We start from the raw sequence: 17,958 nt of genomic DNA, 5'->3' as shown, positions 1-17,958 counted from the left end.
TTTGTTGATGGCCTTCTTAATGGAGAGCCAGGCCTCTTGGAATTCCCATGCTTGACTCCAACGACCACTGGGCGTCAGAGTAGCACACAAACTCACATCAACCCTAGGCCAACTGCTAACCCGAACCAAAAACCCATTACCCATTGTGGATAGGACCAATGTAATATACAAGTTCCCCTTCAAAGACTACGACAAACATTACATTGGACAGAGAGGAAGAAAATTAGCCACAAGGGTACACAAACATCAACTAGCAACAGAAAGATATGACCAATACGCGCTCATCTCCTTGGATCTGCATGGATAAGGAAAACCACCAATTTGATTGGGACAACACCAAGATCCTGGGACAGGCCAAGCAGAGACAAGCATTGAAATTCCTAGAGGCCTGGTTCTCCAATTAAAAATACCACCAACAAACACATAGAACGAGACCCTGTATATCCTCCACTGTGAAGGAACGCTGGAAGTGAGGTAACCCAGCTCAACAGACCCCAGAGTTTAAATGATGGGTGGGAAAACACAACGGCGCTTCATTGGAGGCTGCACTGCTGATGTTATCCAGCACGGTAATGACATGTCTGTGGAACAACGAACCAGCTCGGTGAGCCAACCAACCACAAAATCTGAAGTCTACAAACTTTAATTCAAGATTATTAAGATGTTGGCTATGCTTTCGTTGAGTGGCATAGCAGACTTGATGGAGCTAAATGCCATTTCTGCTATTACATCTTATGGGTGACTGACATTCCTGAACCTGGCATTAGCAAGACTGTAGGTGGAGAAGTTGTGCAGGCTGGGACTTCATAATCCTGAGACACTAGAAAGGATTTTTGTTATCTATTTGATTGTGACCAGATAAAGAATCAATTATTGCCAATTATTCATCACCCTGGGAACATCAGCCATGTGACATGGGACTAGTGTAGCCTTTTGTGACTGTACTTGAGTAGACTAACCACTGGCCTGCCTGTACAGTGCAGGTTTACTCATACAGTCTCTACAGTTTCAAAGAATGATAAATTAATTTGTTGAAATTTACGAAATTCGAACCTGGTGGGACAGGGTGGACATAGTTAAGATGTTTGCCCTGACTGGTGAGTGTGCAACCAAGTTTCAGAATAATGGGGAGGCTATTTCGGACTGAGATGAGGAGGAATCAAAGGGTGGTGAGTCTTTGGAATTAATTCCCTACTTCAGAAAGCTTAGTGGAAGTGGCTGTGGAAGCTTAGTCACTAAGCATGTCGAAAGTGACTGAGGTAGGATATCAGCTATGATCTAGTGGAGTGACACAGCAAGCTTAATGAGCCGAATGGCCCAAACCCTTTATGGTTCCTGTGGAAGATTACAAGACAGAAACATTAAATGTGATGTGAAGTGATGATTTGAAACAACTATTTAAAATTATGAAGGGATGTGATTTCCTTCCCATTGTTTGAGGGATCTAGAATGAGGTGCTTATCAGAGCCTCACAATCTTGTATTGAAATGGGTGATTGAGGGAAGCACTGTGTAATCAGTATTTAAGCATAGATTTGATAGGTTTCTGAGAAAAGCTGTGTAGAAGTTGGGAACATGGAGCCAAGGTGGGTAGACAGAGTGAAAGAACAGATAAATTATGATTTGTTGACTAGCAGAACATACTGGAGCAACTGAATGATCTACTCTTATTCCTGTAGCTGATATCATACATCAATTTAACATTTCCACCTTCCTTTTGTATTCAATATATCCACATATAACATGGGTTTTCAGTTTTTTTTTGTGCCTTACCCTTAAACTTTAAAATCGGTATTCTGCACTTCTGCATCTCTCTGCCCTTCGCCTGGTAAGTGTCAAATTAGTTGAAGACATTGAAAGAGATATTTCAGAATGCTCGGAAGTGCATTCCTACTACATATAAAATTTCCAAGGGAGGATCCACCATCTGATTAACTAAAGAAGTTAACAAAAGTTTCAAACCTGAGGAAAAAGCACATAATTACGCCAAGAGTGGCAGATCGGATGTGGTAAGAACTGCCAATGCTGGAGTCTGAGATAAGTGTGGAGCTGGAGGAATACAGCAGGCCAGGCAGCATCAGAGGAGCAGGAAAGCTGACGTTTTGACCCTATTGTGGATCAGATGACTGGTCAGGGTACAAAGTACAGCAGAGAATAAATAACTGCTTAGTCATGACAAATAAATGAGAACGAGAGGAAGCTAGATAAAAATGCAAAAGCAGTGTGAGATTGTTAATAGCATGTTAAAGGAAAGTTGTCTCAGTCCCAGAGAACAGTAGGGATGCTCTCTCTTTTCAGAGAGAGGAGTTTAACCCGAAGATCGTCAACTCGGACAAAGGGTGAGGTTGAGAAGGTAGAACCTTCATGGAAACCTCAGCTGGTGTGGGAATTTGAACCATCTGAACGTCAGCCTACATCACACATCACAAATCAGCTAATCAACCCCCTGCCAAAGATTTGGTGCAAAGGAAATGAGCAACTGAAGTATGCATTAGTCTCCAGAGTATAGGAATGAGAAGTTGATTGACACAGGAATGGTGTTGTAATGAATAAATATTTTGCTTCTGTCTTCACTGTAGAACGTGCAAACAACATTGCAGTAATTAGTATAAATCAAGAAGGAAGAGAGCCTAATGGATAGGCTGAATTTCCTTAGCCTCTTGAGGAAGAAAAGGCATGTGCCTTCTCAACCATCACATTAACGTGGGAGGCCCAGGACAGATTATTGGTGACATCACTCCTAGAAACTTGACAGTCTTGGCCGTCAGCACCTCAACTCCATTCATGTAGATAGGGACGTGTTCTCCTTGCTTCCTGAAGCCAATGATCAGCTCTTTAATTTTGCTGATGTTTAGGGAGAGGAAGGAAGGGATGAACTTGGTGAAATTATAATCATTAGGGATATGATACTATGCAAACTGGAGCTGTGGATTCATAAATGTCCAGTTCCTGAGGGACTTCATCTTAGGGTCTCAAATGGGGTGGCTAATGAGGTAGTGGAGATACACTGATATTGATTGACCAAAATTTGTTAAGTTCTGGAATGGTTCTATTAGACTGGAATTTAGCAAATGTAACCACTGTATTCAGAAAGCAGAAAACAAAAGTATAGGCCTGCTGGCTTGATGTTGTGTGAACAAGATGCTCAAATGTAATCACTAGGTGATTATAACTGAGCACTTGGGAAAATCCCAAGGTAATTGAGAAGAGTCAGCAAGTTTTTGTTTGAATGCCCATTGATATACCTGAATTTCCAAAAGGCATTGGATAAATTACTGCATTAAAAAAAAACAGGTTATTGCGCAAAGTAAGTGCTCATGACGTAGAGAATGATACCCTTGCATGGATAGAAGCTTGGCTGGCTGGCTGGCAGGAAACAAGTATGTGAGTTTGCCCGCTGAGCTGGAAGGTTCGTTTTCAGTATTTATAAATAGGTCGGATTAGCAAGATGTGACAATTGGGGTCTCTGATGTTCTACAACTTCTTACATTTTATGTCAGTCGCTTTAATTGAAAGGAGCAAAGTGATTACATTTGCAGATGACATGAGGATGTACACTAAGGTTAAGTGAGTGGGCAAAAATCTGGCAGATGGAGTATAATGTGGGAAAATCACAGCCCCCTATTGTACTCCCTGTACACTCATGGCTGTATGGCCAAATTTCATCCAAAATCCGTCTGTAAGTTTGCTGATGATGCCACAATTGTAGGCCAGATATCAGATAATGACGAGACAGAACACAGGAGAGAGAAAGCTTTGCACTATGTTGCCAAGCAAACACACTCAAACATCAGCAAAACTAAACAGCTGATCATTGACTTCAGGAAGCAAGGAGAACACGTCCCTATCTACATGAATGGAGTTGAGGTGGAGATTGGTCAAGCGTGTCAAACTGAGGAGCTTGACAATCGTCAACAATCTGTCCTGGACCCCTCATGTTGACGTGATAGCGCACCATTACCTTTTCTTCCTCAGGAGGATGAGGAAATTTGGCATATCTGTTAGGACCCTCTTCAACTTTTATGGACGCACCATAGAAAGCGATGCATCCAGATACAACATGACTACTCTGCTCTAGCTTGTAAGAAACTACCAAATAGTTGTGCACACAGCCCAGACCATTGCACTATCCAACCTCCCATCCATTGACTCCATCTACACTTCTCGAAGCTGTGGAAAGGCGGTGAATATCATTAAAGACTCCTCCCACCCTGGTTATAATCTCTCCCAATCTCTTCTGTCAGGTAGAAGATACAGAAGCTTAAACACACGTACCAACAGATTAAAGAACCACCACATTCCTGCTGAAATTTCAAATCTAATGTCTGTCTCGCATTTTGTGCACCATCTTTGCAGCTGTAACTTTGTATTCCTTGCTTTGTTTAATCCCCCTGTGATCTTTGGATGTCATGGTCTGCCTGTGCTGAATGCAAAACAGTTTCTTTTCACTGCACTTAGGAACATGTGATTAATAATAAATCAAATCAAAATGTGAAGGTGTTCTTTTTGGCTAGAAGAATTTAAAAAAAAAAGCAGGGTATTATTTAAGCACAGAACACCTGTAGAATTCCAAAATGCACCAGGTGTTCTGATGCATGTCACAAAGTTGGTACAGGTACAGGAAACAATTCACAAGGCCAACGTAGTGCTTCTATTATCAGAGGAATTGAACAGATGGTATTCTTTAGTTATACAGAAACCTTAGTGTGTATGGTTTTGGTTTCTTTACAGTTTCAGGAGATCAAAATTGAAAGGCAGAGCAGGTGTGAAGGGCTGCTCCTGGCTGTGTTCTTTCCACACGGCCCCCAATGTATTTTCCAAATTCCTCAGTCTGAGGATGCATCCTGTTTAATCAGAGACTCTATCATACTTTGTAACCCATAGAAAGGGCACCTATCTCATCACTGACCACACACACCAGCTGCTTTTGAGAGCTTTTTTCCTTGGAGGCTGAAAGCAGATCTGCCGTTAGTACAGCTTCCCTTTGCGTGGCTTACAGTTGTGACCATTTTGCACCCACAACTCAGGAAATCATACTGTTACCCGTCTTAAATAATCTGGATTTAAAGACAGTCTCAAAACATAGTAATCTTTTATAAACTATGCATTTGTAACTGCTTTTAACATCTACTCAGATTGTATTATTTAACATTTTTCTGAAATATCTTGCCTCTATCCAGCCTGCTTGCTATCTGATGCACTCTTCTGCCTCCTAAAGGAATTGGTATAAGTTACTTCAAATGCTGAAACCTGCCTATAATTTTGACAAGCACCCTTTCTCTCTGAAATTGGTTGCCATTGTGGCATAAACTTGATGTTGTCGTTGCATTGACTTGCATGAAAAGACGGAAATATTGATGATCAGGAATCGTGGATCTATTTCTTTTTGCAGTACACAAACAGTACCCCCAACACCACCATGATCTTTGATGACTTGCCATCGATGTTTGGCTACCAGCTGCTAAGGGAGGGGCTACAGGTAAGCTTTCAGTAAAGAATTATAATTTTAAAACAAAACATTTCTATAGTGCTTTTCACAACCTCTCAATATCACAAAAATGGAAAGGTGAGAGGGGCAACACGGGAGGGATAGGACTGGCAGATTTCTTCATTTGTCTGTTTTGTCTCTCTTCCTTACGTAGTTGCAATCTAACCATTTCATTTAAATTGTTCATTGAAAGGGAAAATATCATCATCTGTGGTTTATCTTTGAGAGGTTGAGGGTGCAAATTCCACTCCAGAGGGAATTCCAAATTTGTGCCTCGGTCAAGTACTTCGGGAATGCTGCACTTTCAGAGATGTTTTCTTTTAGTTAACACTTTGAACCAAAGGCCCATTGTAAATGATGCTTTGGGAAAGAATAAGGGTGATCTCTGTGCAGTCTGATTGAGGAGAGTGCGATATAAAATTAAGGGAAAATAAGTATATGGAAATTTTGGGAAATTTATTTTAGTTTTGGACTTGAGCCAATTGTAATATTTTAAACTTTACTCAGCTATTCAGCTATTCTGGTGAGGTTCAGTGGATGTATTTACGCTACTTATACCACTGATGTGGAAACGTGGCACTGTCACAGCAAAACAATAATGTGCCAGGTACTAAAAAGCTCATTCTGTATCTGGTTTCTACCCTTTTTGTTTATTGCAAAGATGAGCAAGGATGGTTGGATGTTCTTTGATACAACCCACAACAGGGAATGGAAAAGGCACTTGGCTCTGGAGAAGTTTTATTAATAATTAATATTCTATATTCAAGGTTTGGGAGCTGAGAAAAGGGAGCACTTTATTGTTCTTTGCACTAAGTTACTGGAGCATTTTGAAAGTTTGTTACTTTCCAAATAAATTGGCAACTTACTCTTCCTGACCCTGAGGTGGTGCTCGGTGTAAGTTAGTCATTTAGCTTGTTTTGGGAAGACAAGTACATGTAATTCTCTGATGCAACTGCGGGTGGACAGGCCTTTAATGGAGGCTTTTTAATCAGGAAAGAATTAGACATTCAACTAAAAGTCACAAGTATTTCTGTTTGAATCCCTGTAGGGTTATTTGGTATTTGCCAAGCCTGATAATGCCTGTGACCCTATTGCACCACCACCTTCAAACACCACCACTCTTGACTTTATCGTTATGATTCGCAGATATGGATGCAATTTTGACGTCAAGGTTGGTAATATATAAAATTTGAGTAATACCGTTTTCTGGGAAATATTTCGTATCGAACAGCTAAGCACCTGAAATACTTGATTTTATTGTTGGTGACACGTGATAATCAACTGAACGTATACACGATGATTAGGATTTGATTTGGCTAAACAAATTTTAGCAGGGCAAGTAGCGGGGAACTCATGCCATTTACATTTCACAGAAAAAAGCATTCAATAGAAAGGTGAGCCCTCACACTCCTGGTCGTCAAATTGTCATCCGTTTCTTGTGCATGTTGTGCTCAAGGTAGAGGATGTAAACCCTGGGATTAGATTCCTGCAGCAGTCGTCTGTTGCCAGTTGCGAAGACATTGCTGTGGACATATCTATCATGAATTGATGCATCATGTCTATACTGTTTCTGAGGAAGATTGATCCAGTTGGTTACTTGATATGTTACTGTTCAGAACCCAGCTCTGTTTGTGACAATGTATATATACAAAGATTTTTTATGAATGAAGTATATTTTTGAAATGTATGTATGTTTAAGGGATGACTTTGGTTTGTTTGAATAGAGTCAAACTCCACTGTTTGTTTCCTTGGTATGCTACTGTGCTGAACAGAGCTGCATTTGTGACTGTGTATTTATACAAAGATATTTTAATGAATAAAGTATATTTTTGAAAGAAAGTTGATTTCACATCCCAACTGTTTGCCCACGTTCTCTCTTTCTCCTTCAATTATTTGGGCCAATGGAAAAGATTTTACAAAACCTATTTCTACCATCTTATCCAACTTTTCTATTTTCTAGCACTTTTGACAGTCACCTTGAATCTCTGCCCTTTAGTTATCAACTATTTAGCACATGGAAAGTGATTCTCCTGATGTTGTCAAAAGTACAGAGTTCTATCCAGTAGCCTCCTGATTATCTTTGCCTCAAAGGAAAAGCTCCCACTTCCTAAGTCAATTTCCATCAATGTATTTCCTTCCGCTTGTTGCAACTCTACTAAATCTTTGCTTCCAAAAGTCACCTCTCCATCAACATTCAATGCACAGGGCCTTTATTCTGTGGTTTACCTTCTCCCCTTTGTGATCCATTGGTGTAATAATCAATAGTCCTCCAGTTCTGTAACAAATCTTCTATATCTAAGGGGAATATGGAAGATTATAGCTAACCAGTCCAAATTACAGCCCTTACTTCCCTTGGGGTGAGGTTAAATGCAAAATTAAAGCACCCTCTGCTTTTAAACTGAAAGTAAAACTTCCTACTCTTTTAAACTGAATGTAAAAGTTTCTCCAATCTTTTGAACAAAATGTAAAGCTCCTTCTACACTGTTGCCATCAAACACTGCCAGGACATGTTTAGCACAGGCTGAATGATAGAGTAAAGCTGCTTCTATATCCCGCCAAGATGTGTCCCATTCTCAGTGGTTGACATGCCTACTTTAAGTACTACCAAGCCTTAGCCACACCTTTTTTATTTTAAATCTATTTTTATCTCAGAAACTGGGTAACCCTTCCCAACCCACATTCTGTCATGCGTGAGTAGTCTCCACGTTATTTGATTGTAACTCAAACAAGGAAAAAAACCTGATCATTGAAGCAATCTTATTTAACTTGCCTAACTGTTTAAGGGCCAGCACTAGCAAGAAATTCATTGTGTACTGTTGTTGCAGGTACTTCAGGCACAGCAGGCTGGGTATAAGGCAGCGATCGTACACAATGTCGATTCGGACCAGCTGCTCAGCATGCACTGGAGCAGTGGTAGGTTCTGAGCCTCCAGCATTCTGAAAGAAATGTGCATTGTTTATTTCTTCTTCTCAGGCCTTCCCTTTGGATTGTTGATGATTTTCCACTCTGGTTCGATTGATTCTGAGGTGGCCAATTAATTCAAAGCACAATCAACAGTCTCTGCCATGTGCAGGGCGGGTGGTGCTGCACTGTCAGCCATTTTGAGGTGTTTGGAGGTTTGTGCTCTCCGACCCCCTCAGCTCCACTTCCAACAAAGTGGCTGATTGTGTTTTGCCTTCCTGAGCAAGTGGCTTTGTTTGGTCAGTCACAGGCCAGGGTGTCTCCATGAAACAGCTCAGATAATCAATCTCTGCAGAGAGGCTTTAAGGATAACCCTAAGGCGTACCTGCCATCCTCCTGAACGTCTGCAGTTGTGACCAAGCTTCCAGTAGCAGAGTCTTTTGGAAGCCTGTTGTCATGTTTAAGAAGTATACATACTGCCCAAGTGGGGCTTGGTTTGAGTGATGAGCACCTTTTGCTGGCGATGTTAGTTTTGGAGAGAACATTTTTCTTAAACCATCTTCAGTAGGTAAATATTGTTGCTGAATAGTACCCAGTATTAGCAAGTTTTGAGAAGATTCGTAGCTCAGGTTGAGGTTCTGGATGTGAGTTTGCTCGCTGAGCTGGAAGGTTCCTTTTCAGACGTTTCGTCACTTTTTTTTTAAATTTGAAAAAATATACTTTATTTATAAGATGTACAAAAAGAAACATATTTATACACCTACCCAGTCATGCAAGCCGCTCCGGGTTACCCGGGAGTACGTACACCAACTAAAAGGAAAAAAAACAACGCAAAGAAAATACCCCGGCAGTCGTCTCCCCACACAGTCCCTGTTGGCCCCCTGACCAGTTGGGGAAGGCGCCAGCTGGGCCCAGTTACCAGATAGGGCCCTTTTTCCTATTCTGGACGAGGGGTTTCATACCGTGGTCTTTCCCCACCGCGCCTTGGCGGCGGCTGCCCCAAGCTTTAATGCGTCCCTCAGCACGTAGTCCTGGACTTGAGTGCGCCAGTCTGCAAGACTCGGTCGGGGTCAGTTCTTTCAGCTGGCAGACCAGCAAGTTGCGGGCAGACCAAAGAGCGTCTTTCACCGCATTGATGGTCCCCCAGGCGCAGTTGATGTTGGTCTCGGTGTGCGTCCCGGGAAACAGCCCGTAGAGCACAGAGTCCCGCGTCACGGCGCTGCTCGGGACGAACCTCGACAAATACCACTGCATCCCCCTCCAGACCTCCTGCGCAAAGGCACACTCCAGAAGGAGGTGATCGACAGTCTCGTACCCTCCCAGAAGCCGCCTCGAGGGCAGCGTGCGGTGGCGCAGAGATACTGGGCATGCATAAAGGATCTCACTGCTTGGCTGGCGGTGAGAGGGGCTCTGCCAATGTCCTTGTGCTTGTTTGAAAGTTCTGGCGATGAGGCATTCTGCCAAAATGACTTTGGCAGTCTGCGTGGGGAACCACACGACAGGATCCACCCTCTCCTTTTCCTGAAGGGTCTCGAGGATACTATGTGCTGACCACTGCCTGACGGCCTTGTGGTCAAAGGTGTTTCCCTTCAAAAATTTCTCCACGAAGGACAGGTGGTATGGGACGGTCCAACTACTCAGAGCGTTCCACGGCAACGGGGCCAGGCCCATCCTTCGCAACACCGGGGACAGGTAGAACCTCAGTAATTAGTGACACTTGGTGTTTGCGTACTGAGGATCTACGCACAGCTTGATGCAGCCGCAGACAAAGGTAGCCATCAGGGCGAGGGTGGCGTTCGGTACGCCCTTCCCCCATTTTCCAGGTCCTTGTACATGGTGCCCCTGTGGACCCGGTCCATCCTCGACCCCCAAATGAAGTGGAAGATGGCCCAGGTGACCGCAGCGGCGCAGGTCCAGGGAATAGGCCAGGCCTGCGCCACATGCAACAGTACCGAAAGCCCCTCGCACCTGACAACCAGGTTCTTACCCGCGATGGAGAGGGACCGGAGCGTCCACCTGCCCAGCTTCTGCTTCAGTTTGGTGATACGCTCCTCCCAAGTCTTAGTGCACGCCCCAGCTCCACCGAACCAAACACCCAGCACCTTCAGGTAGTCTGTCCTGACGGTGAAGGGGATGAAGAAGCGGTTGCCTCAGTTCCTGAAGAACATGGCCGCAGATGTCTAACAGCCTACTCACCGACTGACGATCGGTGCAAAAGATGGCGACGTCGTCCATGTACAGGGAGGTCTTGACCTGAAGGCCTCCGCTGCCTGGGATAGTCACACCCTTCAGGCTCACATCCTTCCTGATGGATGCGGCAAAGGGCTCCACACAGCACACGAACAAGGCAGGAGAGAGCGGGCAGCCCTGCCTGACTCCAGATCTGACGGGAAAACTGTGCGATTCCCACCCGTTGATCGAAACTGCGCTAACGATGTTGGCGTAGAGCAGCCGGATCCAATTGCGGATGCCCTCCCCGAACCCCAATTTGGAGAGGACGTCCCTCGTAAGCATGAGAGACCCTGTCGAAGGCCTTCTTCTGGTCCAGGCTGACGAGGCAGGTGTCCACCCGCCTGTCCTGCACGTAGGCGATCGTATCCCTGATGAGCGCGAGGCTCTCAGCAATCTTCCTGCCCGGCACAGCACAGGTTTGGTCAGGGTGAATCACCGACTCCAGGACAGACCTGACCCGGTTGGCTATGACCTTGGCCAGGATTTTGTAGTCCACATTCAGTAGTGAAATTGGACGCCAATTCTTAATTTCTTCCCTCTTCCCCTTCCTCTTGTACATGAGGGTGATGATGCCCTTCCTCATGGACTTGCACATTTCCCCTGCCCGAAGCGCACTATCATACACCTCCAGCAGGTCCTGGCCGACCAGGTCCCACAGAGCGGAATACAGCTCGACCGGTAAGCCGTCGCTCCCAGGAGTCTTATTCCTCTCCAAGGACTTCAGGGCTCTGGTCAGCTCGTCCAGGGATATCGGCCGGTCCAGCCACTCTCTCGTGCCGTCGTCTAAGACCTCCGTGATAGACGACAGGAACGACTCGGAGGCCGTGCTGTCCCTGGGCTTCGTGTCGTACAGCCCAGCATAGAAGGATCTGCTGATCCTCAAAATGTCGGGCCGAGACGACGTCACTGAGCCGTCGTCCTCCTTCAGCTGGCTAAGCACAGAGCTCTCTTTGTGCACTTTCTGAAAGAAGAAACGCAAGCACGTTTCGTCCCGCTCCACAGAGCGGACCCTGGACCGGAAGATTATCCTGGAGGCCTCCGCGGCGAAGAGCAAGGCTTGCTGGCCCCTCACCTCGCGGAGGTCCTCTGTGACATCGACCCCCATCAACTGCAGAAGCAGCAGGTTCTGCACCCTTTTCTGGAGTCGCGACAGCTTTCCCTGCCCCTCTCTCGCCTTCCGAACACCCTTGAGGACAAAGAACCGCTTGATGTTCTCCTTCACCGTCTCCCACCAGTCGCCCAGAGACTCAGAGGGGTTTCACAGTTCTCCAACCGGCGAACTCCCTCTTAAGCTCCTCGACGTTCTCTGGGGTCAGCAGTCGTGTTGAGCTTCCACGTCCCCTTGCTGGTTGCTGGTCATCCCTGTAAATGACAGGCGGCCAGCAGGAGGCAGTGGTCAGAGAAGAACACCGGCTCGACGCCGGTGGACCTGACCGAGAACACCCATGACACAAACAGGAAGTCTATCCTTGAGCGAATAGACCCGCCTGGCCGCGACCAGGTGTACCTCCGCTGCGCTCCGTCTGCAGGGGTGCTGAAGACTTCAAGCAGCTTGGTGTCCTTCACCGTGTCCATCAGGAATCTGGACGTGACGTCCAGTTGACTTCCCCCCACCCGCTGTCCCCACGCCAGATCTGCCATCTGCATCGATGATGCAGTTGAAGTCTCCGCCCAGGATGACCGGCCTGGATGTAGCCAGCAGGGGTGGAAGCTGCTGCAGGATGGCCAACCGCTCACTCTGTACCGCTGGGGCGTACACGTTGATCAGCCTCAGGGGAGCATTCCTGTAGGTGACGTCAGCCACTAGGAGGTGTTCCCCCACCACCTCCTGAACTTGAGAGATGGTGAAGTTGCACCCCCACAGCAGAATAGCCAAGCCCGAGGACCGACAGTCGTTACCCCCCGACCAGATCGAAGGCCCACAGGTCCAGGCGCCGGACCATTTCCCATACCTGCCGAGGTGCGGTATCCCGCACTCCTGCAGAAACAGGAGGTCTGCGTTGATGGTGGTCAGGTAGGCCAACATGGACACACATCTTGCGGTGGACTTGACGCTGCGCACATTAATGCTCGCAACTCGTACCCCCATTGTGGGCAGTGACCGCAGTCCCCTCCCCGAGTCCAAGGTCCAGCCCCTCCATCTGTCCCTTCATGCCCATTGCCCGGGCTAACTGCTGGACGCTCTCCGGGCTCAGGAAACCATCCATGCTGCCTTCCGGGTGGCATTCCCCCGTCGGGGGTACGGAGGCAGGAGAGTCCGGCTCTGGGTCAGGCTGGGGACGCGCTGTTTCCTCCTTCCCGCCTGGAAGTTCCGGGGGGCCCTCCAGGGCCCCAGCGGCACATGACTGGGTGTCAGAGGGAGCCTCAGGACGCCTCCCGTCACCTGGAAGTGGGGTGCTGCTTTCCTTCTCCCTCGAGATCTTTAGCTTCTGCTTTGGTTGGGCCCTCTCCGAATCTCCCTCGTCAGAGGAGCTCTTATAGCAGCGCCCCCCCCGTAGCTGCCTCTTCCCGCCTGATGGTTGCAGTTCCTGGGCCGCTTTCTATTTATCTGTTTAGGTTTCCTTGGGATGGTGATGTCATTTCCTGCATTGGTGATGTCATTTCCTGTTCTTTTCTCAGAGAGTGGTAGATGGGCTCCAAATCAATGTGTTTGTTGATGGAGTTCCGGTTGGAATGCCATGCTTCCGGAATTCTCATGCGTGTCTCTGTTTGGCTTGTCCTAGAATGGATGTGTTGTCCCGATCAAAGTGGTGTCCTTCCTTATCTGTATATAAGGATACTAGTGATAGTGGGTCATGTCGTTTTGTGGCTAGTTGATGTTCATGTATCCTGGTGGCTAGCTTTCTGCTTGTTTGTCCAATGTAGTGTTTGTCACAGTTCTTGCAAGGTATTTTGTAGATAACGTTCGTTTTGTTTGTTGTCTGTATAGGGTCTTTTAAGTTCATTAGCTGCTGTTTTAGTGTGTTGGTGGGTTTGTGGGCTACCCTGATGCCAAGAGGTCTGAGTAGTCTGGCAGTCATTTCCGAAATGTCTTTGATGTAGGGGAGAGCGGTTATGGTTTCTGAGCCCGTTTTGTCTGTTTGTTTGGGTTTGTTGCTGAGAAATGATCATCAACTAGCCACAAAACGACATGACCCACTATCACTCGTACCCTTACATACAGATGAGGAAGGACACCACTTTGATTGGGACAACACATCCATCCTAGGACAAGCCAAACAGAGACACGCACGAGAATTCCTGGAAGCATGGCATTCCAACCGGAACTCCATCAACAAACACATTGATTTGGAGCCCATCTACCATCCTCTGAGAAAAAGAACAGGAAATGACATCACCAACCCAAGGAAACCTAAACAGATAAATAGAAAGCGGGACATAACACCAGCGCTTCGTCGGAGGCTCATTGATGATGTTACCTAGACTGGTGACGAAACGTCTGAAAACAAACCTTCTGCCTCAGCGAGCAAACTCACATCCATTACCCAATATTGCCCAATTTTAAAAAGTGCCTAAACTGACTGACCTAGTTTATCATTTTGGTTAAGGGATAAATGTAGGGTCGGGCTTCTGGGAGGAGTGCCTGCCACTCCTTCAGTAGTTCTGTGTGATTGTTAACATTAATCTAAACAGAAGATGGTGCTATACTTTATCATCTTGTGGTTATTCTAGTGTGCCTCAGACAGTGAACAATCAGGCTAATTCTAAAAGTTTGTTGAGTTGGTGAAGTATTCAACACTTCAGAGTCTTGGTGAATGACAGAGCAGGCCCAAGGGCTGAATGTTTTATGCCTGCTCCAAACCTTTAACCAGTTATTTACACTTAGTTTCTTATGCCTGATCCTAGCAAGATTTCTGCCTGAGCTTTGTCTCTGTTAGGAGCTGGTGAATGTGTATTTGTGGTTCCTCACCAAGATTGTAATGCCGCTTTTCACCTTGAAAATGAACCTGCAGCTGATTGGGAGGGAAGTGGCTCTACTCTGTAGAAAACTTGGTATATGATTTGGACAGAATTTATTTCAAATTTATTTCAAAATTGATTGGCTAATGTTTCTGTCAATTCTGCAGAGGAGGTCAGACATCAAATAACAATCCCATCAGTGTTCATCGGAGTCCGTGCTTCCCAGCTCTTGAGGTCACTGTTCACTTATGACAAAGGGTAGGTAATATCTTGTGTTGTTTCATCATCATTGTAAGTTTCTATAAAAATGATGTAAGCATTACATTTTAGGGCATGAATCAAGATTTCATGAACTTCTAAATCCACTTTCAAACCCTAATTAGATATGAATGCTAACTCTGAATCCTGAATTCAGTAAGCAATGGATGACCTCGACAACATCTGTCTGCCACTTTATGGGGGAATAAGAATTTGCTACTGGCAACCCCATGCCATCTCTTCCACTCCTCTCACTCTCCCCAGTTACAACACACTGGATTTACAAGTCACTTGCCTTTCTGCCTGAGCTGTGCAATGTGCTGAGAGGCTTGTACAAACTCATGTTTCACATTGAGCTTGGAGCTGATGACCTCACAATCCACTGATATAGCTCCTTTGGTATTATGAGGGAGTTGCTGTTTTCTTCCTGCGTCTCTCCTGTCAACTGTGTTAGAAGATGAGCTTATTGAGCTGCAGTGGGTTGTTTTCATGAGAAATCACTCTTGTTGAAATGTGATGTTTGTTTGTATATTAGTTCTACTTGTTTCAATCATGATTGATGTGTATTTCCCAGAATATCAGAATTGCCTCTATCATTCACCACTCCACACATTTCTCATTGTTCTGTCTATTCACAGTGCATATATTGTACTAATGCCAGACTTCAACTTCCCATTGGGATATTACCTCATTCCCTTCACCGGTGTGGTTGGAATTGTGATTGTCATTATGATCACTGTCATGGTAAGTGCACAGTGCTGAACATTATCAAAATGTGGTTTACCTCATGTCATGAAGAGAAAGGCAAAAGGATGTTGAAATTCAGTGATAAAACTGGGGTTAATTCTATTTTAAAAGGTGTCACATGTGTGCCACTAATTGGCAATCTCTCAGGCAGCAGGGATGCTGGTGGCTAATGTGATTCATGGAGAAATGTTGCCCAGCTCTAATGGGAGGTGCTCCACTGAGCAATGGGCTAAGTCACTTGGGCAATGGAGAAAGAGAATTTTACTCTATCTAGCATCATGCTATACCTGTCCTGGCAGGGTTTGATGGAAAGAGTGTTGAAGGGATTATTTTGTTGTATTGTGTTGCATGATTCAGATTTCTTTCAATAGACCCACTGATAACTTCTCCGTGAACACTACTTTGACTCTGTACGGACTGAGCCTATTCACTAGAAATAAGCACCATGTCCATTCTAATCTCAACAGGGGGTGGGAGGGAATATTTAATTCATCTCATTCCAGCATTGAAAGAATATGGGGGAAATTAATGATAATGGGAACTGCAAATGCTGGAGAATCCAAGATAACAAAGTGTGGAGCTGGAGGAACACAGCAGGCCAAGCAGCATCTCAGGAGCACAAAAGCTGATGTTTCGGGCCTAGACCCTTCATCAGAGAGGGTCTGATGAAGGGCCTAGGCCCAAAACGTCAGCTTTTGTGTTCCTGAGATGCTGCTTGGCCTGCTGTGTTCATCCAGCTCCATACTTTGTTATATGGGGGAAATTAACCCCATTTTTAGTGTTAATCAGATTAATTTCTACCATCTGAGCTGCCAGCTGCTGTAATAGGGTGGGAGGTGTTGAGGTTTGAGAGCACTATGCTGTGTGCTGCAGCCCTCCTCACCCAGCTAGGTGGCATGGTGACTGTCAGAGCATATGCTATCAAATGAGGCCATGAATTCAAAACTGTATACGGTATGAATTTTCAGCCTTGGGTGTCTCATTCCCTCTTCCCCTATCAATGGAAATAAGCTTTGACTGTTTTCCTAGAGTCCAGTGCTTCACTCGCCTGTTTAAGGACCTGGGGAGTTGATCTGCTTGCTACCTCAACCTGTGGAACTTGTTTCGATTGATCTGTGGGCTATGTGGTTGGAGAGTGTAATGTTTTCCCAAGCAGGGCTGCTGACTGAAAATGCTACTTATGTCTACTTTCTCATGCTCTCTCTCGCGTGCTGTCTTGCCCTCCCTCCCTCCCTCCCTCCTCTGAGAATTCTTCACTTTAGTGCAGTTCAGTCAACATGATCTCCCCCTCCAAGCTACTCCCTCCATATCTCAGATGCAGTACACAGCTTTGCACATGTGGGCATGGTCTGATGAAGCCACTGTAGATCTTGATGCCTTGTTTTAAGTGGCCATGCTCATTTTCCAACAAGATTTACTAAATCTGGATTAGCACCACAGACTTCAACTGTTTTTTTCTCTGTCTTTTGCTTACCCACTAGAACACTGTCAGTAACCCTGCAATATCATTTGCAACTTAGATTAGCTAACCTCTCCACAGGAAAGAGAGCTTGAGAGATAATGGGAACTGCAGATGCTGGAGAATTCCAAGATAATAAAATGTGAGGCTGGATGAACACAGCAGGCCAAGCAGCATCTCAGGAGCACAAAAGCTGACGTTTCGGGCCTAGACCCTTCATCAGAGAGGGGGATGGGGAGAGGGAACTGGAATAAATAGGGAGAGAGGGGGAGGCGGACCGAAGATGGAGAGTAAAGAAGATAGGTGGAGAGAGTGTAGGTGGGGAGGTAGGGAGGGGATAGGTCAGTCCAGGGAAGACGGATAGGTCAAGGAGGTGGGATGAGGTTAGTAGGTAGCTGGGGGTGCGGCTTGGGGTGGGAGGAAGGGATGGGTGAGAGGAAGAACCGGTTAGGGAGGCAGAGACAGGTTGGACTGGTTTTGGGATGCAGTGGGTGAGGGGGAAAGAGCTGGGCTGGTTGTGTGGTGCAGTGGGGGGAGGGGACGAACGGGGCTGGTTTAGGGATGCAGTAGGGGAAGGGGAGATTTTGAAACTGGTGAAGTCCACATTGATACCATATGGCTGCAGGGTTCCCAGGCGGAATATGAGTTGCTGTTCCTGCAACCTTCGGGTGGCATCATTGTGGCAGTGCAGGAGGCCCATGATGGACATGTCATCTAGAGAATGGGAGGGGGAGTGGAAATGGTTTGCGACTGGGAGGTGCAGTTGTTTGTTGCGAACTGAGCGGAGGTGTTCTGCAAAGCGGTCCCCAAGCCTCCGCTTGGTTTCCCCAATGTAGAGGAAGCCGCACCGGGTACAGTGGATGCAGTATACCACATTGGCAGATGTGCAGGTGAACCTCTGCTTAATGTGGAATGTCATCTTGGGGCCTGGGATGGGGGTGAGGGAGGAGGTGTGGGGACAAGTGTAGCATTTC

The 17,958-nt window shown here is 46.0% G+C and overlaps 1 protein-coding gene across 7 annotated transcripts in view; it reads left to right on the top strand.

Moving 5' to 3' along the window:
- Positions 1 to 17,958, top strand: part of LOC125448635 (E3 ubiquitin-protein ligase RNF167-like) — a 98,544-nt gene that overhangs the window by 12,054 nt on the left and 68,532 nt on the right. For all 7 annotated transcript variants that reach the window (XM_059642645.1, XM_059642639.1, XM_059642641.1 and 4 more), the window contains 5 exons: positions 5,392 to 5,478; positions 6,536 to 6,658; positions 8,313 to 8,400; positions 14,688 to 14,778; positions 15,417 to 15,522. In XM_059642645.1, coding sequence (XP_059498628.1) covers positions 5,419 to 5,478; positions 6,536 to 6,658; positions 8,313 to 8,400; positions 14,688 to 14,778; positions 15,417 to 15,522 — 468 coding nt within the window. In that variant the 5' untranslated portion in view covers positions 5,392 to 5,418. The remainder of the gene's footprint in view (positions 1 to 5,391; positions 5,479 to 6,535; positions 6,659 to 8,312; positions 8,401 to 14,687; positions 14,779 to 15,416; positions 15,523 to 17,958) is intronic.

This window comes from Stegostoma tigrinum, chromosome 45, assembly GCF_030684315.1.
Source record: "Stegostoma tigrinum isolate sSteTig4 chromosome 45, sSteTig4.hap1, whole genome shotgun sequence".
Taxonomy (NCBI): Eukaryota; Metazoa; Chordata; class Chondrichthyes; order Orectolobiformes; family Stegostomatidae; genus Stegostoma; species Stegostoma tigrinum.
The sequence above is the reverse complement of the archived record's forward strand: the minus strand, read 5'-3'. Positions and strand labels throughout refer to the sequence as shown.